General features: G+C 33.6%; 4 protein-coding genes and 1 pseudogene across 6 annotated transcripts in view; 2 read left to right on the plus strand and 3 right to left on the minus strand.

Annotated features, from left to right (window-relative positions):
* The first annotated feature begins 164 nt into the window (after positions 1–164).
* On the plus strand, positions 165–3,771 carry LOC17894107 (putative potassium transporter 12). 3 transcript variants are annotated; one of them, XM_023788116.1, is made up of 9 exons: positions 165–181; positions 266–531; positions 622–850; positions 928–1,176; positions 1,333–1,383; positions 1,472–1,732; positions 1,812–1,979; positions 2,080–2,334; positions 2,426–3,453. In XM_023788116.1, exons 2-9 carry the CDS (start codon positions 289–291, stop codon positions 3,451–3,453), a joined length of 2,484 nt encoding a protein of 827 aa, XP_023643884.1. In that variant the 5' UTR covers positions 165–181; positions 266–288. The 3 variants fall into 3 exon arrangements, with proteins under 3 accessions (XP_023643884.1, XP_006300742.1, XP_023643885.1); XM_006300680.2 differs by lacking the exon at positions 165–181 and having other exon boundaries at positions 289–531; positions 2,426–3,771; XM_023788117.1 differs by lacking the exon at positions 165–181 and having other exon boundaries at positions 383–508; positions 2,426–3,771.
* Positions 3,772–4,443: 672 nt separating this feature from the next.
* Positions 4,444–4,865, minus strand: LOC111831914 (annotated as a pseudogene).
* Positions 4,866–11,823: 6,958 nt separating this feature from the next.
* Positions 11,824–15,840, plus strand: LOC17894060 (probable alpha,alpha-trehalose-phosphate synthase [UDP-forming] 10). Its single transcript, XM_006300331.2, has 4 exons — positions 11,824–12,016; positions 12,656–14,709; positions 14,798–15,071; positions 15,265–15,840. The coding sequence occupies exons 2-4, from the start codon at positions 12,722–12,724 to the stop codon at positions 15,586–15,588; spliced, it is 2,586 nt and encodes an 861-aa protein (XP_006300393.1). The 5' UTR covers positions 11,824–12,016; positions 12,656–12,721; the 3' UTR covers positions 15,589–15,840.
* A 161-nt stretch (positions 15,841–16,001) lies between these two features.
* On the minus strand, positions 16,002–18,156 carry LOC17896342 (jacalin-related lectin 17). Its single transcript, XM_006301270.2, has 5 exons — positions 17,941–18,156; positions 17,411–17,851; positions 16,906–17,331; positions 16,367–16,816; positions 16,002–16,289 (listed from the first exon to the last, which is right to left on the minus strand). Exons 1-5 carry the CDS (start codon positions 18,145–18,147, stop codon positions 16,014–16,016), a joined length of 1,800 nt encoding a protein of 599 aa, XP_006301332.2. The 5' UTR covers positions 18,148–18,156; the 3' UTR covers positions 16,002–16,013.
* Positions 18,157–22,649: 4,493 nt separating this feature from the next.
* LOC17895773 (jacalin-related lectin 16) overlaps positions 22,650–27,638 on the minus strand; it is an 8,063-nt gene continuing 3,074 nt past the window's right edge. Inside the window, exons 3-5 of the mRNA XM_023787489.1 lie at positions 24,718–24,733; positions 24,488–24,626; positions 22,650–22,913 (exon numbers count right to left, since the gene is read on the minus strand). Of these exons, the coding sequence (XP_023643257.1) occupies positions 22,650–22,913; positions 24,488–24,626; positions 24,718–24,733 (419 nt within the window). The remainder of the gene's footprint in view (positions 22,914–24,487; positions 24,627–24,717; positions 24,734–27,638) is intronic.

Below are 27,638 nucleotides of genomic sequence, written 5' to 3' on the forward strand. Positions count from 1 at the left end.
GGATACAGAATCGAGAAAACAAATACCATTTTTTATTTAGAAACTTTAGGAGTTGTAATAACTTATTAACAAAGAAATTCAAATAATTTAGAGCTTTGTACGTTTCTTCTTCACAATAATAGTACTAAACATGTTACACCCATGAGATAATGTCAGTGAAGTCACACTCAACCAATCCAATGTCTGCTAATTTTTCCTCCAACCAAAACTAAAATCTTTTAAAATAGAGTTCTTTAATTCTTGTTGTTGATTTCTCTGCTTCTAGTTTGGAAGGAGGATTCTCAAAGAATGGAGGAAATTGAAGAAGCAAGTAGCAACACCAGCCTCAGACGTGTTGGTACCGGAAGCAGTGACCGGAGATGGGTTGATGGAAGCGAGGTGGACTCTGAAACGCCGTTGTTTTCTGAAATCAGAGATAGAGATTACAGTTTTGGGAATTTGAGGAGGAGGCTAATGAAAAAGCCTAAAAGAGCTGATTCTCTTGATGTTGAAGCCATGGAAATTGCAGGTGCTCATGGTCACAACCTCAAGGTTTGAATCAAGTTTTGATTTTTATGACTGCCCTTTTGGTGTTTGTGATATTGACATTTGAAAAAATGGAATTTTTTTTGTTCTGTTTAGGATTTATCACTTTTGGGTACACTTGGGATAGCGTTTCAGACTTTAGGTGTTGTTTATGGTGATATGGGGACAAGCCCTTTGTATGTGTTCAGTGATGTTTTCAGTAAAGTTCCTATCAAATCAGAAGTTGATGTTCTTGGTGCCTTGTCTCTAGTCATCTACACTATTGCTGTGATTCCTTTGGCAAAGTATGTCTTTGTAGTCCTTAAAGCCAACGACAATGGTGAAGGTAATGCATCCAAATTGATGTTTTTAGTAAAGTGGAGTTTATGTGGTTTCTCAATGTATATGTGTGTATGTGTGCAGGAGGGACATTTGCATTGTATTCGCTTATATGTAGGTATGCAAAGGTGAATAAGCTGCCAAATCAACAACCTGCAGATGAGCAGATCTCTAGTTTTAGGCTTAAACTCCCAACTCCTGAGTTGGAAAGAGCTCTGGGCATCAAAGAAGCTTTAGAGACTAAAGGGTATTTGAAAACTCTTCTTCTGCTCTTAGTCCTAATGGGAACTTCCATGATTATTGGCGATGGGATTCTGACACCAGCTATGTCAGGTGAGTCTGATTTGTATTATACTGTATTTGTTGCAATAGAAGATTTGGATTTAAAAACTAGTGTAACTTTTAAATCATTTACAGTTGAGATTTGATCAACTAAGAAGTGGTCTGGTCTATATTTGAAGTGTGATCTTCCTTTTGATTTTAATGTAGTGATGTCCGCAATGAGTGGTTTACAGGGTGAAGTTGAAGGATTTGGAACAGGTTGGTATCCACTATCACATGATTTCTCTCTGTATACCAAGCAATAGCGTCTTGATGTCATTTTCACCTTGGTGTGTGTTGTTGTCAGATGCATTGGTTATATCTTCAATTGTGATCCTCGTGGCTTTGTTCAGCATACAACGGTTTGGGACTGGTAAAGTGGGTTTCCTATTTGCTCCAGTTCTCGCGCTCTGGTTTTTCTCTCTTGGTGCTATTGGAATCTACAATCTGTTGAAGTACGACATCACTGTCATAAGAGCATTAAACCCGTTTTACATTGTTTTGTTCTTTAACAAGAATAGCAAACAGGCTTGGTCTGCTCTTGGTGGATGTGTCTTATGTATTACAGGTAAGTAAACACGCACTCTCAACTCACAAAGTCTAAAAGGAACCAAACCTCTCTTAAAAAAGTGTTTGAAACTAAGCAGGAGCCGAAGCAATGTTTGCAGACTTGGGACATTTCTCAGTTCGTTCTATACAGATGGCATTCACTTCCGTGGTATTTCCATGTCTTCTTTTAGCTTACATGGGTCAAGCTGCTTATCTAACAAAGCATCCGGATGCTTCTGCTCGCATATTCTATGATTCAGTTCCAGGTAACCAATCACTACTTCCTCAAGGTCTCAGACTCTTGGCTATAGTATTATTGTAAATGTCAAAGATGCTGAAATTGTGATAAAATGCAATGTTGAGCAGAGAGTTTGTTCTGGCCGGTGTTTGTGATTGCGACATTAGCTGCGATGATAGCAAGCCAAGCCATGATCTCTGCAACTTTCTCATGCGTCAAGCAAGCCATGGCTCTCGGTTGCTTCCCGAGGCTGAAGATCATCCACACTTCTAAGAAACGGATGGGTCAAATCTACATTCCTGTCATCAATTGGTTCTTGATGATCATGTGTATACTCGTCGTCTCCATCTTCAGAAGCACAACCCACATCGCCAATGCTTACGGTCAGTTTTGCTCAATTAGTTTACTTTGGTTTTTGTGTTGGGTCTTAGAAAAGGATGTTTTTTTCTCAATACTTCTACTTTCTTGTTTCAGGCATAGCAGAGGTAGGTGTGATGATGGTGAGCACAGTGTTGGTAACACTAGTGATGCTTCTCATTTGGCAAACCAATCTATTTCTGGCTCTATGTTTTCTGCTTATATTCGGATCCGTTGAGACCATTTATTTGCTTGCGGTTCTCACCAAAATCTTGGAAGGTGGTTGGGTTCCGCTGGTATTCGCCACTTTCTTCCTCACCGTAATGTACGTTTGGAACTATGGAAGCGTTCTCAAGTACCAAAGCGAGGTGCGGGAAAGAATCTCCATGGATTTTATGCGTGAACTCGGTTCAACTCTTGGCACAATTCGAATCCCTGGAATTGGACTCCTTTACAATGAGCTTGTCCAAGGCATACCTTCCATTTTCGGACAGTTCTTGCTCACTCTTCCCGCAATTCACTCGACAATCATCTTTGTCTGCATCAAATATGTTCCTGTCCCAGTCGTTCCTCAAGAAGAGAGGTTTCTCTTCAGACGGGTATGTCCTAAGGACTACCATATGTTCAGGTGCATCGCGAGGTATGGCTACAAAGATGTCAGAAAAGAAGATTCTAGAGTCTTTGAACAGCTTCTTATTGAAAGTCTAGAGAAGTTCTTGAGATCTGAAGCGTTAGAGGATGCTCTAGAAAGCAATCTGAATGATTTTGATCCCGATAGGGTTTCCGTTGCAAGTGATACATACACAGACGACCTCATGGCTCCTCTTATAAACCGTGCAAAGCGGTCTGAGCCAGAGCAAGAGTTTGATTCAGAGGTTTTGCCGTCTTCAAGCGTAGGGTCGTCTATGGAGGAAGATCCAGCTCTGGAGTATGAACTCGCGGCTTTGAGAGAAGCCACAGACTCGGGGTTAACATACTTGCTTGCTCATGGAGATGTGAGGGCGAGGAAGAATTCGATATTTGTGAAGAAGCTTGTGATTAATTACTTCTATGCGTTTTTGAGAAGGAACTGCAGAGCTGGGGCTGCGAATCTCACTGTTCCTCATATGAACATCTTGCAAGCTGGGATGACTTATATGGTCTAATGTTTGAATATTCTTTAGTCATACTCTCTTTGGATCATTTCTCCCTTATGATCTCACCATAAAATTAGGGTTTGTGTCTTGCGGACGACGTTTGTGATTGTCGTTACCGTGAGGGAGAAGCAAAGGTGGAAGATTTCCTAAATATTCATATTGTTTATATTTGGGGGAGATCAAAATTGTATCATCTGCTTCTATAAAGTATACCAAGTTGTCACTAGTGCTTGTAGTCTAGTCTCTAGTGTATTGCTATGTTCTTGATCATGGTGGATATATAATCTTATTACAATTGAATAATCTGAGTTTTTTTTTTTTACTCAAGAAGTTTGTTAAAAAAAGCATTGAGACAAATAAGGTTAGTGGGATTTGAGTGACTCTTTGATTGGATGTTAAAGTAGTTCATGAATGTTGCATTCTTTTTCATATTTATGTGAAAAAAATAAAATAAAAATTCTAACAAAGTGAATCCTACTTGTAACTCACCTGCACTTCTTTTTATCCCTTTACATTACTTAAAGGCTTAAAGCTATAAATTCGCATTAAACATAAGAAGCTTTGAATTATAATTTGATTAGCTACTAGCTATTGACACCTTCACAAACTTGAAGTTACACATCCGCAATACAATATTGTTTCTGTTAATAATAATTTGATTATTACAAAATTTGGGACACCTTTACACAAAAATGTCAAATTCGAAAGATGAGTGTACATATAAAACTCTCAAGTTTGTGTAGTAAATTATTCGTATTGGTCGGATATAGATTACATAATAGATAAATAAATGAGTTAATTATAAATAAGACACTTTTCTTAACATATCCTTTCGTTTTAGGTATTTTCAACAGTTCTTTCTAAAATAGGTACTCAACCAGTGTAAAAAGTCTGTTCTACCCTCTTCTCAGATGATGTTAGTTGATCACAATCCTCGACGATTAAGGAAAGAAAAAATTAAAGAAAATTGTGTAATAATCCCCAAACTAATTAAGGGAATTACCATCCACCGCTTCCACCTCCGTATCCTCCTCATTCACCACCACCGTATCCTCTTCCTCTTCCTTCACGTCTTCTACCACTGTTGTATCCTCCGCCGCCACCTCCTCTCGAGTAACCACCTCCACCACCACCACCGCTGTATCCTCTCTCGCGTTTTCCACCGCCACCGCCGTATCCACCGCCTCCTCCGTTGTAACCACTACCGCCTCCGCTGCGGTATCCACGCCACCACCTCTACGGCTGCCTCCGCCACCGCTTCCTCGTGATTGAGCCTCGTTGACGGTGATGTTATGTCCATCGAGCTCTTGTCCGTTCATTCCTTCAATCGCATTCTTCATTGATTTCTCATCTTTGAAAGTCACGAATACGAATCTCCTTGGCCTTCCGTTTTCACGGTCGTTGATAATCGATTGAACCAAAGAGAAAACAAATCAAATCAGCAACACTATCTAACGAAGTTGAACAAACACAATACAAAAATTGAAACAGACTGTAATAGATGGCAAACTGTTTAAAATTGGTTTGGGTTGATTAAGTTGCTATTAGGGTATAGTTTTATCTCTTTACAGACTCGTGATACACCATGGCTTGATGTTTGCGTGTAGGTGACAAGAAGGACAAAAATGTCATGAACAGGAGATTTTTGCTGAGCTGTATGTGACTACTGTATTGAGGTCCTTCTTCGAAAGAAAGGAATCGAAAAGTGCCCATTTTGTTAATATTCCCTAAATAAATAAAAGTCAATACAACATACTTCACCTACATATTATTTAGATAACATTTTATTTTGTTTATAGAAAATTAAAGTTGCTTGCCAAAAGGGGTCACTTTCAAAATAAGTAGACTTTTTATCTATAACGATCAATAATTTATCTGAGAGACTAACAAATTTATTGACCATAAGACCACCTCCAATAGGTGTATGTTAATAAAGTTTTTTAGTAATTTTTTAGTTATAAATTATATACTTTTTAAAAATAAAAAGTTTTTAAAGATAATTAAAATTATTCATCTCCAATGGTAAAACTCTTAATAGAAGTTCTTAAAAAGAAATTTGAAAACTTAAATTTTATAAAACATGAAAATTATTACAAACACATGATATTAAAACATAATAAAAAAAATATATTTAAAAACTTCATTTGGTAAATTAATAGAACTGACTTCTCTTGTATTGACACATGTACTTAACAAATTGTCTAAAAACTTCTTCTATAAGAGATATCTCTTAGTTTATTATTGATTAATGATTTAATTTTTTCCCTTTTATTTCTAAGATACTAGTTATGAGACCTGCATTGGACATGCCCTAAGGTCTACAGCAGCTTCTACGAATATTATTACCACGTATTATCTGTACTATTAAAGTCGAAATACCAATTAGAAAATAACCAAACTTTCAAATTAAAATAAAATACATCTTAATCAGAGATTTCATTTTTGGATATTTGGATATAGATAATAAATCGGATATTCTACAGCAATTTCTTTTACCAAATTTTATATCATATAAATTTTTTTTTTTTTTTTCATTTTTATATGATAATATTTTATTTTATTTTATTTTATTACATAAAACATATGAATACAGAAAAAAAATTCCGCACATGATATTTTTTTTAAGTACTCAATCGATAAAATAAAAAAGTATACATACACACTCGGCTGGAAACTGATTTCCATGTATGCTATGTGTCGACGTGTACTATTCATTCCTATCATAACTTTGGATTCGAGTAGAAATAACAAAGTTCATCTATATATATTTGTATCAATGTGTCATCATTGTATTACATTATAAACGCACGTGTACGACATCTTAACTTTGACATGTTTAGAAATTGTACATGTGTGATCGTATTCTTACGTACGTACCTACCTGTTAAGGGATATGCATGGCAGTGTATGTTATAACTTATAAACCAATCATTTCTTTATATAGTATATGGGTTTGAAGACCAAAACAAACATTGGATATTAAAGACGAGTAGCTCAGACGAAAATTAAACAGTGAGTCATTTGGTGCATACGAACCAGAACAGTGGTCATTTTTCAGATCAGTTGAATTGGGTTTTCTCCTAAGTGTGTATAATGTTGTCTATTTGATTGGTTTGTTGGTCTAACGATTTGGACTCATACCTAACATTCTCACTAAATTGATATATTGTCCATTTCACATTGACCGCTTTTGATTAGTGGCTTCTATAAGTGATTTGAAATTTGCGTTTATGTATTACACCATTTCACAATTCTCTTACTATATAAACCATATAAACTTCGATTGGATATTTTGAATTTAAACTCACAAAAAAAAACAAAACAAAACAGCCTAACGTCATTAGTGATGCATACTTAACCAAAAAAAACAAAACTATCCTATTTTCTAAACCCATCTATCTAAGTACGTTTTGTTTAATCCGTTCTGAACATAATTAGAGTCTAGATAGACGCATATTATTGTCCTAATCAACTAGGACAATTATGACTAAGTTACCTATAGTGGTTCTTCTACCTAGAAGTGGACAAAACAAACTCTTTCAAGTTCCAAATCCGAAAATAAGATTATTCAGTTTTGTACTCTCACATCAAAAAGACAACACTATAAACTCGATTATTGGAATTTTTAAACCTAGATATGATGCTAGTTTTGTCGAGTTGCGGACAAATGTTGTGAACTAGAAGAACAATTCAAGTTAGCTCTTTCTTTTGATTTATTATGTCCATACATATATAAAGAAAAAAGGACTTTGCACGGTTGTCTATAAACTTGAAGACAAATTTTTAATTATTCCTTCTTTACTTCTTAGGTCATTGTATTTATTAATATCCATCCATCCCACTCGTTAGGTCATTTTCACAACTTTTCATTTCCTTTTCTCTTATCTCTTATGTTATGTTATGTTATCTATCTTCTTTATTTTGATTTGTCCTTTTGAAAAGATGAACATTTATTTTGTATATTGGTGTGTCACCATTGCCGACTAGAGTTATAAGAGTACACGTATAAGTAATAAGTATGTATATGCTAAAATGTTACGGTATCCTAATTCGTATTCAAATTAACAAATCTTATAAACTGAAGAAGCTTTGTGTGATTATTCAAATTTTGAAGACTCTGTATATTGTCAAAAGAAAAAAAATGTGATTCTGTATTGAAGATTTTGATTAGTAAAAATTGGTGTATAATAATTGAGACAAAAAAAAAAGAAAGATTAGAAAGGTAAAAGACAAATAAAGTTGATACTGTAAGATCTGTGGTGATAGTGACTGTATGAATATCATCGGAGGACCATTGAGTATGTAAGATAAGGATTTAAGAATATTATTAGTGGGTCTGTCTTAAGATTTTCTTTGCCTTCTTGTTAATTACTTATACATTCATTGTATTTTCATATATGCAAAATGTTAAAATCTACGATTCATAATTAGAACCGTTTGCCATGACTTTACGCATAAAGAAGAAAGTGTCATTTAACCAAAAAAAAAATGTAATTTGTGGTAAATCTAATATTGTCGGAGAAAAATATCTGTAGTAAAATCGTCATTGTGAAATTTTTCATAATTTATAATAATTAATAATTCAAAAGCTAAAAAAAAAATTCAAGAGACTTTTTTTCATAAAGCAAAATTTCCACCCTACTGTATTTTGCAACATTATCCTTCAATTCATCGTAAAGCAAAATTCCCTCCTCACTAAAAAATATACAACTTAATCATACAAAATAAAAATAATAAATTACCTATAAGACATCTATAAGACATGTATATGTTTATATTGCATAATCCTAAAGTTTTGTAAAATTTACCCTCTTTTTAGTATAAAAGATAAAATCATTAAAATCCCCATATTTAAAATACTATATTTTTTGGTTAGATTAAAAAATCCCATTAATATATCTAATCATTCCGTATGTGATTAACTAAACCCTCACTGATAACTATTCTCATAAAATAGATTTTTAAGTACTTACTAGTTATAAACATTCCCAATTTTTCCTGTTTCAAAAAAAAAAAACATTCCCAATTTTTCTTTTTACGAACCAAAAAAAAACAAAAACAATGAAAAAAGGTTTTTTAAAAAATAAAATCGTTCGTCGGTGAGAGAAGAAGATTGAAGAGTGATGTATGTTTCTGTAGGTCCCACGCAAACCGTCAGACGCGGCGAAGTGGATAATCAGTGGGACCCGTTTCTACACAGCTGGACAACGCTACCCTGTGGCCACCACATGCCTTCTTTTTTTCTTTTTTTTTTTAAATCTTCAAAATTTTACAACACATTCACAAAATGAGCAAAACAAAAATATTATACTTTTTTCAAAATAAAAGAAATACAAGTGAAACCATAATAACAACACTTACTATACTATTATCAAGTACATAAACCATACTATTATATGGATTTTTAAGAGAAAAAATCTTGGAAATTATATACACTTAATTAAATATCCATAGTATTTTATTTGGATTATTTGTTTCGTTATAAGTATGTATTTGATTTTAATGTTATCGAATCATAGTCAAATATAAACTTATGTAATTTCAGTTGTTCAAAAAATAACTTATGTAATTTTATGATGATGCTACAATATCATAGAGAGATTTTGGATTTGTAAATAAAATTATTTTAAAGAGTAACTTTTGTTTTGAATTTTATATATATTTGCGCATAAAGCTGAGAGTTATCCATTTTTATTTGTAATTTTTGTCCATCCATATATAATATTTTAAGTTATATTTAATATTCACATGTATCTATAATATATATATGGTGTATATTTGGTGCTTGTACATATTTAAAATTTTGACAAATTTTTGTACTAAAACGTCTCCATATCACCCCAAACTCATTAACACATAAATAATTAATCAACAAATAAAAAAATAGCAATTAATTATATCTTTGTGGTGTATCCATTATATGAACTTTGCATTGTTGTAATATGTGTTAATGGCCATGATTTTATACTTGAGTTTTCCGCTTGGAACATTAACTAGAACGTTAATTTTTCCTCTTTTGATCTACATTATGTGAGGCTTTACCTTGGTTTGAAATATATTTAGAGTTTTTTAACAACTCCAAATTTTAGTTTCCCTCATCTTTTAAGTATTGACATTTTTGCTTTTATAAATAAATATTATATACATATCATTAATTTTTTTTATCAATAAGGTTTGTGCATTTTATATCTATTACCTCGAGTTGAAAGATTTGACCGATAATTATTTTTTTAGGAGTATGTGGCTATGGGTGAAAGAAAATCGATTCTGATTTCCTTGACCTAACACAGAGCAAAGTACGCGCTAGTGAGAGCTATTACTAATATTCTGTTTGTTTGGAGAAAATGGAGTTTCAATAACACTTTATTTGGAATGAGACAAAGGAGATATAAAATTTTTATCAGCACAAATTGTAATATACCTTAGTTATTTTGTGCAAACTACTATGTTATGTATATAACAATAAATTTATGTTATTGGCTAATTCTTATTTAAAATATAAGGATTAATTTTAACTTGAAAATCTTGTTATTTATTTTGATTGTATGAATATATGTTGACACCACTAAATTTGTAATTAATTTATAATTTTGTTCACACATGTGTTTTTATTTATTTATTTTTAATCTGTAACATATTATAATTGTGATGACACAACAACAACACCATTAACACAAATTATTATTTTATTTTAGTGTTAGTTGTCACATTCTTATAGCCTAGTATATATATTTTAAAACTAATATTAACATTTTTAGTCAGAATAAAAAACACTAGTCAAATAAATAAAGATATAGAAAAATGCTGAAAACTTTATCAAAAGCCGATTCAATTATTAACACAATTACACACATGAAAAATTTAAGCAGTACAAAATCATAAAACGAATGTAATAATTAGGGTTGACAGCTAAGTTTCAATATCATCATCATTGGATATTATAACCTTGTGTTAATCTTACATGAATTAGAACACTTGGGTAGCTATATACATATATAGTAGCTATTAAAATAAGAGCCAGTTATAGATAAAGAGCCAACATTATATATAAGTTAGGCTCTTCGTGATCAAGTGAGTCGTTTATTGTAAGATTTGCTTCTTCTAATTTTGTTGAAAACTAGCTTTTAAATACTCAACTATATCAAAAACATATATATATATATATCTTATGATCCTTGTTGTATATAAAAAATACAATCAAATCAATACAAATTTATTTTTCTTTGGATTAAAAGTTCGCTATTAATACATTTTTAACTTTCATTTTTAATTGACTGATTGTGTTGGTATGTATATAACAAATGAATTGTATGTTTTCTTTGTGTCAATCGCAATAAATTTTATCAAAAAATATATTTCTATTATATGTATATAAAATTTTATTAGGATATATATCATGTACCCATTTGGCCTTCAGTAATGATGTAAGAACAAATATTGATTATACTATAGTACAATAAAAAAAAGAAAATGACATGTCTTAGTTTTGAATTTTAATATTTTTGTTTTATAATATGTACACAAGGATATTAATCATTGGGTTTGAAAGATAACAATAAAAATTCGTTCCACATGTGGTACAATATAAATATAATTAAAATGGATAAAGTTTAGTTACAACACCTAATTTAAAAATTGTTCATTTGATAGAGTCTTGACTAATCCCAGCTTAATCGTTGTTATTTTTTTGTCCTTCCACAAATATCGGTTAATAAAGACAATATTTTTCATTTAAACATCAGAGATTAACCGAAAACCTATTTAATATTAACACTATTTTGTTTATGTTTTTTTTTTGTCAACATATTTTGTTTATGTTTATTATCATAAAAATACACACAATCGATAGTCGATAAAAAAAAATCATTACCACTAAAATGTGTTTTTTTTTCTTCTAAAAAGACTAATATTAGTTTTAATTTCCATAAATACCCACAAACTAGCTTTTTGGAAAACTACCAAAAATGAATTAATTTAAGATAATCTAGATATATCCTAAACACTAAATCCTAGCTATTCCATAAAAACCATATTGTTAAACCAAAATAGTCAACTTAAAAATCCAAAAAAATAAATTTACACATTTGAAAATAAATTTATCGTTTGTGATTTTAAAATTCTTTTTTTCTTTGTTGTCAGAAAATTGTATTGCAATATTTATAAAGAATAATTGAAGTACGATATTTTGAAGAATTTTGCTTTAATTTTTTTATTAAAAAATGTTAATTCTCAAAAAAGAAAAAAGATTAGAAAATGTCGACAAAGAAAAACAAAATAGTGGGAAGAAAAACAAAAACAAAATAAAATAGGAGTCTATATGACTCTATAAGTCTATCGAACTTATCCAAAAATTTTAATACAGTAAGAAGAAGAACGAACCAAACTCTCTCTTTAACTCTTTACATATATTTTAACTCTCCATTAGAATATCCCATCTCTCTGATTCCTATTCCTCTTTCTCTCTCTCTCTCTCTTTCGTTTCCTTCTTCGAATCCTTTACTTTTGATCTCCGGTGATCGGAGCAAACGGAGACCCGCCGGTGATTTATTACTTTACCTTCCCCTTTTTTGTGGTAAGCAGATTTGACTTTTGTTCCTAATCCTTCACTCTTAATTTTTCGAACTTTCTCGTTTGATCTTTACTGGTTAGGCTATTTGAATCGCACGATCCTTTCTTCTCTGATTTGATTTCGTCTGATCCTTTTTTTTGGGTTTTATGCTAAATCGTGTGACCTAGGAGGAGGGGTTATGGAGTTTTTGGGATTCGGTTTCTAAATTTGTTGTTTCAGTGATATAAAAGATCACTATGATCTGGATTTGTTGAGTTTTTTTTTGTTTGTGAATTAGGTTTTTGTAAAATCTCAGATTCTACAGTTCTAGTGATTTCACTGTTGTGCGATGTTGAAACTTTAGATTTTTATGAATAGTTTTTAATAGATTTTGATGAGAAATTACAACAAATTTGTGGTTTATAATCACTATAACCCCTACGAGATCGTCTAGTTTTGCAATTTTGTAACTGTAAAGATTTGAATTTTGCTTGCTCTGGCCTTGTGCTCTTTGAAGGGTAACCTTTAAATTTCTCTTTACTTATGTTATCTCATTTGATTTGTATCTAGTGTATTTGACTGATTTAGTTTGATTGGTTTGCGGATTTAAACTATGATTTGTTAAGAATGCTGATGTAATGGGTCTCTCTTTTGTACTTGTAGGTTTATTAGTATATAGAGCAGAGTTCCTTGGGAGTATATATTTTTTCATGATATTTTGTTCGAATTATGGGGTCAAAATCATTTGGAAATCTCTTAGACTTGGCCTCCGGGGATCTTTTGGACCTTCCTCCTACCCCTAGAGCTCTTCCGAGAGTGATGACTGTTCCTGGCATCATCTCTGACGTTGATGGATATGGAATTACTGGTGGTGATTCAGATGTCATTTCATTACCTTGTCGCGAGCGGAAGATCATTGTTGCCAACTTTCTTCCTTTGAATTGTAAAAGGGATTCAGAAACTGGAAAGTGGAAATTAAGCCTCGACAATGATTCTCCCCTGTTACATCTGAAGGATGGTTTTGCTCCAGACACAGAGGTCATTTATGTTGGATCGCTCAAGACACATATTGATGTTAGTGAGCAGGACGAGGTTTCGCAAAATCTGTTTGAGGAATTCAATTGCGTAGCGACTTTCCTCCCACAAGACGTGCATAAAAAATTCTACCTCGGCTTTTGTAAACAGCAACTATGGCCGCTTTTCCACTACATGTTACCCATGTGCCCTGATCATGGTGAGCGCTTTGATCGTGGTCTTTGGCAGGCATATGTTTCTGCCAACAAAATATTTGCAGATAAGGTAATGGGTGTGATCAATCTTGAGGAAGATTATATCTGGATTCATGACTATCATTTAATGGTTCTCCCAACATTTTTGAGAAGGCGTTTCCACAGGGTTAAGCTTGGGTTCTTCCTCCACAGTCCATTCCCTTCTTCAGAAATTTATCGAACCTTACCTGTTCGAGAAGAACTACTGAGAGGGTTGTTAAACTGTGACTTAATTGGTTTTCACACCTTTGATTATGCACGGCATTTCTTGTCATGCTGCTGTAGAATGCTTGGATTGGAGTATGAATCTAAGAGAGGGCATATTGCTCTCGACTACTTGGGCCGTACAGTCTTTCTGAAGATTCTTCCTATAGGTATTCACATGGGAAGGCTGGAATCCGTTCTGAATCTTCCTGCTACAGCTGACAAACTGAAAGAGATTCAAGAAAAGTATCGGGGTAAAAAGGTTATTCTAGGAATTGATGACATGGACATATTCAAAGGACTAAGTCTTAAAATTTTGGCCTTTGAACACCTCCTACAGCAATATCCTAGGATGCTAGGGAAAATAGTTCTTATTCAGATTGTGAATCCAGCCAGAGGCTCAGGTAAAGATGTTCAAGAAGCGAAGAAAGAAACGTATGATACTGTTAAAAGAATCAACGAGCGTTACGGTTCACCTGATTATGAGCCGGTGGTTCTAATTGATCGTCCTGTTCCTCGGTTTGAGAAGTCTGCCTATTATGCCATGGCAGAATGCTGCATAGTCAATGCAGTGAGGGATGGGATGAACTTGGTTCCATACAAGTACACTGTTTGTCGGCAGGGAACTCCTAACATGAATAAGTCTCTGGGAGTAAGTGATGATTCTCCTCGCACAAGCACGCTTGTTTTGTCTGAGTTTATTGGTTGCTCGCCTTCTCTGAGTGGTGCCATTAGGGTTAATCCTTGGGACGTCGATGCAGTAGCTGATTCAATGTATTCTGCTATCACCATGTCTGATTTTGAGAAGCAACTACGACATAAAAAACACTTTCACTATATTAGTACACATGATGTGGCCTATTGGGCACGCAGCTTTTCGCAGGATTTGGAGAGAGCATCTCGAGATCATTACAGTAAACGGTGCTGGGGTGTGGGTTGGGGTTTGGGTTTTAGGCTCGTCGCTCTCTCTCCTAATTTCAGAAGGCTATCCGTTGAGCAAACTGTTACTGCTTATAGAAGATCGAGCAAGAGAGCTATATTTCTTGATTACGACGGTACTTTAGTTCCTGAAACCTCGATCGTAAAGGACCCAAGTGCTGAAGTTATATCTGCGTTGAAGACACTGTGTAGTGATCCTAACAACACTATATTTATCGTTAGCGGGAGGGGAAAAGTTTCTTTGAGCGAGTGGCTTGCACCGTGTGAGAATCTTGGAATAGCGGCTGAACATGGTTACTTCACAAGGTAAGTTACTGGTTTGTCTTAACTCTAAAATTTTTGTGAAACTTTCCGGTGGGAAAGAAAAACTTAGAAGATAATCTTTGTTTTACAGGTGGAACAATTCTTCTGACTGGGAAACAAGCGGCATATCTGATGACCTAGAGTGGAAGAAAGTTGTGGAACCTATTATGAGACTATATACAGAGACTACTGATGGATCCAGTATAGAAGCGAAAGAGAGTGCTTTAGTATGGCATCACCAAGATGCTGACCCAGACTTTGGTTCTTGTCAAGCAAAGGAACTACTGGACCATCTAGAAACCGTTCTTGTGAATGAACCGGTTATTGTTAACAGAGGCCATCAAATCGTTGAAGTTAAGCCTCAGGTAAATAAACTTCCTCCACCCTATCATGTGTGAGAAATAAGGAACCCATAAGGCCATAACACAATGATCCATAGAAAAATATCTCCACATCTTCTATGACATAATGTCCCTGCTCATTGTACTAAATTGAAGCAGCCCTTATATTGTCTGGGTTATACGTAGTCCTAAACTGAGTTTTTTTTTGGAATAACAGGGAGTTAGCAAAGGTCTCGTCACTGGGAAAATTCTTAATAGAATGCTCGAAGATGGGAGAGTGCCGGATTTCGTGGTATGCATTGGGGATGACAGATCGGACGAGGAGATGTTTGAGAGCATATCAGCAACCCTCTCAGCTCGATCATCGTCAGTGTCTACAGAGATATTTGCGTGTACAGTGGGAAGAAAACCGAGCAAAGCCAAATACTTCCTTGATGAAGTTAGTGATGTGGTGAAGTTGCTTCAAGGACTTGCCAGCACTTCGAGCCCAAAGCCGAGGTACCCTTCTCATCTCAGAGTCTCCTTCGAAAGCGTGGTATGAGATATTGGGGATCAAACGGGGTTTCACCAAGTTATTTAGTTGGGAAATGTGAATTTGAATCATGATAAAAACATGATCTGTACATAGAAAACAGAGAGACAAAACCTAATGTTGCGATTTGGGCCTGTGTTAGTTCAGGTTTGTACATGCACGTAATCTACGACTGAGCAAGAAACAGCTCTTTCCAATTGTGTTTGTATATAAAAATAGTCTTGTGTATGATCTAAGTTTATTTAATTCGAATCTATCTCAGCTGTGTGGTATAAATTGGTCACAAGAACTGTATTTTAAAAGCAAACTATGTCTTATTACATGAAATCGGGAAATACAGACTAAAAAACATATAAAGGAAATAATATGTAACTAGTACAAGTAAGAGATTACCGAAGAAGATGATAAAATTTGCTCTGAGATTTCATTTGTGTTCATATTTTTACATGAAGATGATCATTATGTAATGGTAAGACATGGACCCCAATTTGGTGAAGCATCTTACCTACTGTTCCATGGAACCCGACGATCTTGTGATTTTCCTTCTCGAGTGTGAAGCTTTGCGTTGTCTCGAGTCCAAAGGGTTGAGAGGTTTTCATATTGGTCTTGAACCTAATCATTCGTATAATTTTGGGTTGGCTTCCATCTAGGACTTCATCATAACTACCCTCGACAGATATCAAGTATTCACCCGGATGCTTCAACTCAAACTACAAAAACAAGAAAATTCCAAGTAAATAAGTTGATCAAGACCACAAGTTCATACGAAAGCTGAAGTAATGATCACCTCATCAACTCCAAGTAATGTCTTGCTGCCATGATCATATCCGACCACAACCTGATTGTCCTTATCGTACAGAAACTTGACGAATGCGATACCTTTCTTGCTGTGCCCTATGTATATATTTCGAATACCATCAAAATCGCCATCGTCCCAAGAAGTTCCTCCATCAACACCTTTTGCTTCTACTTTTTCTGCGTTGGGGAGAGGAGGCAGCGGGCAGAAATATCCCCCAAGCGCATAGAGTTTACTAGTAGATGACCGTCCATAGAACCCAACAAGGCCACAACCTTTGCTCTCAAGCACAAATGGACTATTAGTTGCACTTCCAAATGTTGAAGAAGTTCTCCCTTTTGATGTTTTGAAAGTCAGCGACGCAATGGGAGTATCGCTAATTCGATTTTGCGAAGTCCCCTCCACACATGTGATAAATTCATTCGGATAGTCCACCACAAACTGTAATACAAAAACCAAAGGCTTCATATAATCTATTCAACAACACATACTAAAAGTTGACAAATATTAAAACTTGTAGAAATTGTAACCTCTCCTTCTTCTTTAATCATTCTCCCATGCTCATGCTTTTCCATTTTTCCTTTGTTGTCATAGTCGAACGTGACACAATATACATTAGAGTTATCATAATGAACGTACACCTTTCTTACGCCTTCAAAAGTACCATCATCCCAAGGATCATATGCAGTAGTACCATATTCCAACTTAGTAAAAGGAGAAGACTTTGAGAAATATGCTCCAAGAGAGTATAGATTCTTGTCAGCATATCCATGAAACCCAATGATCTTGCTTCCATTGGCTGCAAGTGAAAACTTCCTACCCTTATTGTCTCCCATCAGTTCTGAAGTCTTGATATTAGTTTTGAATTCAATCCCTTGAATGACCCCGAGATCGCCTTCGTCAAAATAACCCTCGACCGAAACCAAATATTCCTTTTCGAGATGGTTAATCTCAAACTACAAAAAAAAAAAAAGTTGATGAAACAAAGACTAACATTTAATAAGCTCCTTCAATCATTTTCCATATCAGACATACCAGCTCTGTGAAACCTTTACCGCTTACACCATGTGCTGGTCGAGTTATGTGTTTCCCATCCTTAATATAATCAAACTTGATGAATTGTATACCACCACAACCACCTCGTACATATATCTTTGTAACACCTTCATGGTCAGCTCCATCGTCCCACTCTTTGCCTCCTTTACCTCCTTTTGCTTCCATTGATCTAGTTGGAGTAATCCAAGTGAAGTATGCTCCAAGAGAGTTGAGTTGGGTTTGCGAAGATCCGTGAAAGCCTATGATCTTCATTCCCTCCACAGCTAGTGAGAACTTTGTATTATTTCCTTTTGGATAACCTATCAGCTCAGAAACCCTCAAGTTGGTTTTGAATTGAAGTCCTACAATCGCATTCGACTGTGGTTCGTAATAACCCTCAACAGATTCAAGTTGTTCATCATTTTGATGGTCAATCTCAAACTATACAATATGGTGAAACAAATTCAGACCACACAGTCCAGTAAACAAAATGAAATGTCACATAAAGAAGAGTTTTCCAAGTTATATACCGTTTGGGTTGGGCCGTAATTTGTGAAACCATGGAATGATTTATAAATCACTTGTGCAGTCTTGGTATAGTCGAACCTGATGTACCTTATGCCTCCAGGGTCACCTCTTACGTATATTTTTGTTACGTTGTCATGGTTGGATCCATCATCCCACTTAAACTGGCTTTCAGGATTCTTTTTCCCTTGCGCTTCCAGCTTCTTGACCATATCGAAGAGAGAAAGATGATCTTGATGAAGGAGAGAACAATGCTGTAGAGGTAATAAAAAAAGCTCATGGATGAAAAGTTTTCTTCTATACAAAAAGTTTTGAGTCTTTCATTATTAACAAAAAAAAATAGTTTTGGGTCTTTTATTAATGTAAAGAATGACCAGAACTTCGCAAGTCGATGTTATAATATGATTTGAAGCACACTTGCATTATATTTATGGGTTTGGTCAATGCATCATTGTATTTAGCGTTTTATTTTTACAGCACTTGTATTTATTTATGTAATTCACATATTCATATTCTGTTATGACTTAAGAGTTCAATGAACTTAGCAGACAAAAAGGAAAAAGAAAAACATGTAATTAATTTTAATGCTATTTGATTAACGTTCTCATACTTTATTGTTGGTAACAAGTGATTGGAACAACATCTCAAATGAATCATCATTCCGAGATTGTGTTCTCACGCCTCCTTCTCATTTTTGCTCTGTTTTTAATCCCTTATTAGTGTCAAAAGTGTTTTGCGAGTGTTTAGAATACTCGATCAATCTAGACCAAGCAGTTGAATGTTATCAGTACAACAAATATTTATGTTATAGACCTAGTCCCCAAGTCTTAGTGTTGTATATATACCTCGACAGTCACTAATAATAAACATCACATTCTCTCATAAACTCTATATTTGCTTGCTGGATTCAAATCTAGTTCCCTAAGGCCTAAACAATTGAATAAATTTTAAAACAAACTCAAGCTTAATACATGAAAATGGAGAATACAAGCCATAAAACGTTGGAAATAATAAGTAGTAGAGTACAGGATCAATAGGAGATCATTATAGAACATGATCAAACTTGCTCAATAATATTTCATTTTGGACTCATAATTTTATATGGAGATAATCATTATGTAATGGAAGGACATGGACTCCAAGCATCTTACCTATTGTTCCATGGAACTCGACAAACTTGTAACGTTCCTTCTCGAGTTTGAAGCTTGGCTTTGTCTCGAGTCCAAAGAGTTGAGAGGTTCGTATATTTGTCTTGAACCTAAGCATGCGTATAAATTTGGATTTATTTCCATCTACGACATCATCATAACCACCCTCGACAGATAACAAGAAAATTCCAAGTAAATAAGTTGATCAAGAGCATAATTAATAAGAAGATTGAAGTAATCATCACCTCATCAACTCTAAGTAATGTGTTGCTCCCATGATCCTCTCCAACCACGGTTTGATTGGCCTTGTCGTACAAAAACTTGACACGAATGCGATACCCATCTTGTTGTGTGCTAAGTTTTAGTTGTTTTGTTTCTCTACATGAAATGATAGGTACATGAAGAGCTAGACAAAGATAAGGTAACACAATGTGCCCCAAGTTAAACAAAGGAGAAAATGTCATTTAAATCCATGAGGACAACATTTTCGTTGATTAACAGTATGAACACTACACATGGTTGAAAAAATTCTCAATCTTTTGTTGACTTCTAAATAAGTCATGAAGTCACGTTCACTTGACGGTCGTATGAGACATATGGGCAAACAGAGAAATCATTCACAGAGAATTAGCCGGTTACGAGATCCCGTAAATAACGAAACAACGTCTTTTCAAACATAACTAAAATTCCAAAATTGAAAGTCGAGTTTTAGAAATGACGTCGTTTCATTAAAGACGGAATCTCGTTAACGGCTAATTCACCATGTGTGATTTCTCTTTCACTTAACATTGTGTCTCATACGGTGAAGTCAATAAGACTTCATGACTTGATTAGAAGTGGACAAAAGAATGATAATTTTTTTCCACCATGTGAAGAGTCCATGCTTTAAATCAACAAAATGTAAACTTCATGAATTAAATGATATTTTTCCCGTTAAACAAACAATTATACATAGAAAACTATGATCAAACAAATTTGACTTAAGAGAGATAAATTAATATATCTTTATGTAGGCATGCATTTAATCAAGTGTCAAGAGATCTTGTCTTCTATATATTTTATGTACTACAATAATTAATAGGAAATTCTATATATTTATTTCAAACCTATAAATCATAAATTTGTTCTACTATTTTTCGCGTGAAATACCGTTAATATTGATTCTTACTAAACACGATAGTTATTTGAGAAATAAAATCACATCAATGCAGTATAACAACATCATCAAACATATACGTAATATATCCCTAAGAAATAATCCGTATTTTTAAAATGTTATTATTTCATTTGAGGGTAAATTTCATGTATTATTTCACCCGAAAATATTAGTTTTGAAAATATATAAGACCAATTTTATTAGAAATCATACTTCAATCAACAATCAAATCTAACTAGCTACCCAGATATACTCAAGCATGTTCTTTATATCATAAACGCAATATGAGAAAATGTTGAGAAAGATATAAAACATACCTTGGCCATCGCTTTACAGGCATGATGCGTAGCGTCGGAGACGAAAGACTTATGAGCTTTGTGATCATTCTTTGGCGGAAGACCAATAGAGTTGTTCATTCATCACATGACAAGGATACTTTTGCCTGTTGCATTTGATGAATCAAGATCTACTCAAATAAGTTCTTTAATCATAAACGCAATAAGAAAAGATGTTGAGAAAGATATCAAATGTACCTTGGCGGCCATCGATCTAGGCATGATGTGTAGGTCGGAGACTAAAGACTTATGAGCTTTGTGACCATTCTTAGGTGGAAGGCGTTAGAGTCGATAAGAGATGTCATCCACTCAATATCTAAGCTAAGAAGGAGATGGATTCTTTTGTAAAGATGAGTGACACAAAAGAAAGAGAATATGGATTTTGATTTGAGAGGCACAAAGGATTGGTTAGGGACATATAAATATAGGGAACTGTTTTTGTAGATTTCAAAACCCTAAAAAAAATTAATTTGCTATTAACTTTTTTTTTTGAAAAATTTAGATTTATTTCCCTCTTACAGTCAACAAAATGAAGATTAAAATGATTTCTTTCCCTATTGACATAATATTCTACCAATTTTTTTTTTTAAAAATGTTGACTGTTAATTCATGAATATTTTGTTTTTTTTACTATAGAAACATATCTTGTTTTTTTTTTTGAATTCAAAAGAATGTGTATATGTCTATATCTATATATCTTAATATAAATAATGTGTGAATACATGTAAAACATCTTTACCAAAAAAAATACATGTAAAACATTTTCCTGTTAAGATAAATAAATATTTGAAAGAAAACTTGAAAAAACAAATTATGATGTAATCAATAGAATTCCGGAATTTTTTTATCATTTCAAAATGTATCAGAACAACAAAATTAAAGACCGCATCATGTAAAGATGTCTATAACATAGGCATGATTTTGAGGACAAAATAAATCCTAGATATATTAAAAGATTAGTCAAACACCAAAAAACTTATTATATTAACTTGAAAACTGAGACCACATAATCTTCAAACTAGTAATTAAAGGGTTACTCTTATTTTTTGGGTGTAAATGTTAAATTTTACACCATTTTATTTATTTATTTGCATACAACATATTAAATAACCGAACCGGAATGACGATAGACAGAAGAAGTTAAACAAAATTTACACAAAACCAAAACAGAAAATCATGGAGAGAATGATCAATTGTTTCACAGATGGCATGGAATTAGTACTTCAGTCCAAGAAGAAGATGCGGGAGTTGGTGTTCCTTCCAGATAGTATATATAGTGGCTTGAAAGATGAGCTTAGTGAGAATAGATTCAGGCCGCAGCTGCACCTAGGGAGCTAAGAGGGTTTGAGATGACGAAGAAAGACCAAATTTGGTAGCATCAATATCATGACCAACATTAATGGGGTATCTCTATATCTTAGAGATACCCCTGTAATGTTGGTCTAGAATCCTTAGTTTTTTGGAGCCACCTTCCCCTAGGAGGGGGATGAGGGACCTGAAAGATGCAAGTTGACCATTACCAAGCTCACGTCGCATAATTCATACAAACACTGGCTTAAGTTGTAGCATACATTCTTCTAATTGATGATGATAATTTCTTAGAGTCTTCCATTAACCAGAAACTTTTCATGCGAAAATCAAAGGGTTACTTCTTATAGATAGATTCAAACAAAATCTTACTATAAGCATTCGATACTAAACTCCTCATCACCTTTTCGGAGTTCCGTTACGTAGTAGAGTACATAATCGGATAAGAGATTGATGAGAACATAACCGAGATATACCAGTATCAACTAAGATAAGGTGTGAAACGATGAAAATATTATTTGTGATCTTATTGTTGTTAGTGGTTTTGGGTTGATTATATTAAATCTTCGATTCATATCTATCTCCTATATTCTAGGATTATAGCTGGCCCTTAATATGTATATATACTCACAACATCTTATAATGAAATATATGGAGAAAAATGTTTAAAGTCTATTGTTCTTATAAGCTCTTAATTGAGACCTATCAGAGATCATTATCTAACATGATCAATCTTGCCCGGAAATGTTTCATTCGAGGTCATAATTTTATATGGAGATAAGCATTATGTAATGGACATGGACTCCAATTTTTTTAAGCATATTACCTATTGTTCCATGGAACTCGATAAACTTGTGACGTTCCTTCTCGAGTTTGAAGCTTGGCTTTGTCTCGAGTCCAAAGAGTTGAGAGGTTCGTATATTTGTCTTGAACCTAAGCATGCGTATAAATTTGGATTTATTTCCATCTACGACATCATCATAACCACCCTCGACAGATATCAAGTATTCACCCGGATGCTGCAACTCAAACTACAAAAACAAGAAAATTCCAAGTAAATAAGTTGAACAAGAACATAATTAACAAGAAGATTGAAATAATCATCACCTCATATACTCTAAGTAATGTGTTGCTCTCATGATCCTCTCCAACCACGGTTTGATTGTCCTTGTCGTACAAAAACTTGACACGAATGCGATACCCATCTTGTTGTGTGCTAAGTTTTGTTTCTCTAGATGCAAAAAATCTTCTTCCTACGAAACATCTGAGTATCGTTTTTTCTAGTTATCATATTTGATGAGTTTGATAGATTCTTTTTTTTTTTTTCAATTTTTGTTTAATTCATGTCAGGGTTAAAGAAAGGTTGCTCTATAAATTTAAACCTCTAAGCTCAAGAGATCTATTAAATTCATTGCATCACAAGGCATTGTAAAATACATCACTAAGATTAATCCTAGAGGAAACTTTTGCATGTGTAGAAATAAAGAGAGATATGAAAGATAGACAAATCTGTTTAGACACCTTCCAGTAATTCGACAAACTGGAATCTTGACTTGCTAACCCTCTTCTTAGAGGGTTCTCAAGGAATTGCGACTTTTCGAAATGATAGGTACATGAAGAGCTAGCCAAAGATAAGGTAACACAATGTGCCCCAAGTTAAACAAAGGAGAAAATGTCATTTAAACCATGAGGACGACATTTTGTTGATTTACAGTATTAACACTACACATGGTTGAAAAAATTCTCAATCTTTTGTTGACTTCTTATTAAGTCATGAAGTCACGTTCACTTGACGGTCGTATGAGACATATGGGCAAACAGAGAAATCATTCACAGAGAATGAGCCGGTTACGAGATCCCGTAAATAAGGAAACAACGTCTTTTCTAACATAACTAAAATCCAAAAATTGAAAGTCGAGTTTTAGAAATGACGTCGTTTCATTATAGACGGAATCTCGTTAACGGCTAATTCACCATGTGTGATTTCTCTTTCACTTAACATTGTGTCTTATACGGTGAAGTCAACAAGACTTCATGACTTGATTAGAAGTGGACAAAAGAATGATAATTTTTTTCCACCATGTGAAGAGTCCATGCTTTAAATCAACAAAATGTAAACTTCACGAATTAAATGATATTTTTCCCGTTAAACAAACAATTATACATAGAAAACTATGATCAAACAAATTTGACTTAAGAGAGATAAATTAATATATCTTTATGTAGGCATGCATTTAATCAAGTGTCAAGAGATCTTGTCTTCTATATATTTTATGTACTACAATAATTAATAGGAAATTCTATATATTTATTTCAAACCTATAAATCGTAAACATATACATAATATCCCTAAGTAATAATCCGTATTTTTAAAATGTTATTATTTCATTTGAGGGTAAATTTCATGGTGATGTTTCACCCAAAAATATTAGTTTTGAAAATATATAAGACCAATTTTTTTTATATATATTGTAATGAATGAAGAAAAATAGAAATCATACTTCAATCAACAATCAAATCTAACTAGCTACCCAGATCTACTCAAGCATGTTCTTTATATCATAAACGCAATATGAGAAAATGTTGAGAAAGATATAAAACATACCTTGGCCATCGCTTTAGATGCATGATGCGTAGCGTCGGAGACGAAAGACTTATGAGCTTTGTGATCATTCTTTGGCGGAAGACCAATATAGTTGTTCATCCAATCATTGGTTTTCATCACATGACAAGGATACTTTTGCCTGTTGCATTTGATGAACCAAGATCTACTCAAATAAGTTCTTTAATCATAAACGCAATAGGAAAAGATATTGAGAAAGATATCAAATATACCTTGGCGGCCATCGATCTACAAAATCAGCCACAAACACAACCTCAAATGTCTTATGACCTTTTTACACTTTATCCTATATATATCCCATCCTACGCAGCCCAATCACAACCCCTTTAGGCATGATGTGTAGGTCGGAGACTAAAGACTTATGAGCTTTGTGACCATTCTTAGGTGGAAGGCGTTAGAGTCGATAAGAGATGTCATCCACTCAATATGTAAGCTAAGAAGGAGATGGATTCTTTTGTAAAGATGAGTGACACAAAAGAAAGAGAATATGGCTTTTGATTTGAGAGGCACAAAAGATTGATTAGGGACATATCAATTTAGGGAACTGTTTTTGTAGATTTCAAAACCCTAAAAAATATTAATTTGCTATTAACTTTTTTTTTGAACAATTTAGATTTATTTCCCTCTTACAGTCAACAAAATGAAGATTAAAATGATTTCTTTCCCTATTGACATAATATTCTACCAAAACTTTGTTTTTTTTTTTAAATGTTGACTGTGAATTCATGAATATTTTGTTTTTCACTATAGAAACATATCTTCTTTTTTTTTTTAAAATTCAAAAGAATGTGTCTATGTCTATATCTATATATTTTTATATATGTGATGTGTGAATACATGTAAAACATCTTTACCAAAAAAAAATACATGTAAAACATTTATCTTTTTTTCCTGTGACGAAAAAAAAAAACATTTTCCTGTTACGATAAATAAATATTTGAAAGAAAACTTGAAAAAACAAATTATGATGTAATCAATAGAATTCTGGAAATTTTTTTATCATTTCAAAAGACCGCATCATGTAAAGATGTTTATACCTTAGGCATGATTTTCAGGACAAAATAAATCCTAGATATATTAAAAGATTAGTCAAACACCAAAAACATTATTATATTAATTTGAAGGTAAAATTAATAAAACAGGCACTTTTGAGGAGTGAGGTTCGGATTTAGGCATTAGAATAGTGAAAGGTATAACAGTATACAGAAACATCACTGTTGATGGCTCTTTTGCCCTTTGTCTGTGAGTGAAATTTTTTTGGACATGTCGTCAGAGAAGAGAGGGAGTCTTCTCTAAAAAAGCTTCACAAAAAATATCCAACAAGCTTGAAAGTTCGACTCCATATATTCATTCTGATTTGTAGTTACGTTTAAGTTTGAAGTATTGTGGATTTTTGTCAAGCAAAGTTAATGAATTATAACTTGTTTCGTGGACAAAAAAAAAAGTTTATAACATGATTTTGTCCATCAAAAGAAATTGTTAGAACCCCAGATGTTTGGTCAAGAGATAAAGTGAGAAACTCTCTATTCTTCTTGATCTGTTTGTCCACGTCCATATATCCCCATCTTATATGGACTTATCTTTGGCTGAAACAAAGGAGATTGTAAGAGAAAGAAAGAAAGTGAACACCTCCCATCAAAATGAATTAGTGTATTGTCGTACCTCCACAAATTCATATTAGTGTAGTTTACCTAACTTAGAGTTTAGAACTTAGGAAACCAGAACATGTTGGAGATATCTCAAACTGCATGTTGTCCATCTAGGCGACATGATGCGTGTTCACTTTTTTTGGGCGTTGGTCTCCAAAACTATATACCAAGACGATTGAATGAAACCACATGAAACCAATGTAACGATGATATGGTGTTTAAAACTATAGATCATCTTTTGTTTGGTAGTTTCCACATTGTGAAAGCAATCTTTAACTAGTCTGAGGATTGAATATAGCCTAATATAAAGATTGGAGAATCTTTTTTTTTCTTTTTTTTTTTTCTTTTTTTGTTGAACAAAGATGGAGAATCTTTGTATTTAAATTCAAGATACTACACCAACTCTCTTTTCACCATTAACTTCTTTCATGTCTCTAATAAATAGTCTGTCTATAACAATTTGATTGAATCGTGGCTCATTATATGCCACCTAATATTTGTTTAGCTATTCAAATATCATTTTTAAAAGACTCAACGCTTTCAGAACATTCTTACGAGGGGTAACTAGGAGGAGTCCAGATTGATGTGTGCTAAGTTTTAGTTGTTTTGTTTCTCTACATGCAAAAAAGCTTCTCCTACGAAACATCTGAGTAACGTTTTTTCCTGTTATCATATTTGATAAGTTTGATAGATTCTTTTTTTTTTCTTTTCAGTTTTTGTTTAATTCATGTGAGGATTAAAGAAAGGTTGCTCTATAAATTAAACCTCTAAGCTCAAGAGATCTATTAAATTGATTGCATCACAAGGCATTGTAAAAGATATCACTAAGATTAATCCTAGAGGAAACTTTTGCATGAGTATAGAAAAAAGAGAGATATATGAAAGATAGACAAATCTGTTTAGACACCATCCAGTAATTCGACAAACTGGAATCTTGACTTGCTAACCCCCTTCTTAGAGGGTTCTCAAGGAATTGCGACTTTTCGAAATGATAGGTACATGAAGAGCTAGACAAAGATAAAGTAACACAATGTGCCCCAAGTTAAACAAAGGAGAAAATGTCATTTAAATCCATGAGGACAACATTTTCGTTGATTTACAGTATGAACACTACACATGGTTGAAAAAATTCTCAATCTTTTGTTGACTTCTTATCAAGTCATGAAGTCACGTTCACTTGACGGTCGTATGAGACATATGGGCAAACACAGAGAAATCATTAACAGAGAATTAGCTGGTTACGAAATCCCGTAAATAACGAAACAACGTCTTTTCTAACATAACTAGAATCCCAAAATTGAAAGTCGAGTTTTAGAAATGACGTCGTTTCATTATAGACGGAATCTCGTTAACGGCTAATTCACCATGTGTGATTTCTCTTTCACTTAACATTGTGTCTCATACGGTGAAGTCAACAAGACTTCATGACTTGATTAGAAGTGGACAAAAGAATGATATTTTTTTCCACCATGTGAAGAGTCCAT

This window comes from Capsella rubella, unplaced genomic scaffold, assembly GCF_000375325.1.
Source record: "Capsella rubella cultivar Monte Gargano unplaced genomic scaffold, Caprub1_0 scaffold_2, whole genome shotgun sequence".
Classification (NCBI taxonomy): Eukaryota; Viridiplantae; Streptophyta; class Magnoliopsida; order Brassicales; family Brassicaceae; genus Capsella; species Capsella rubella.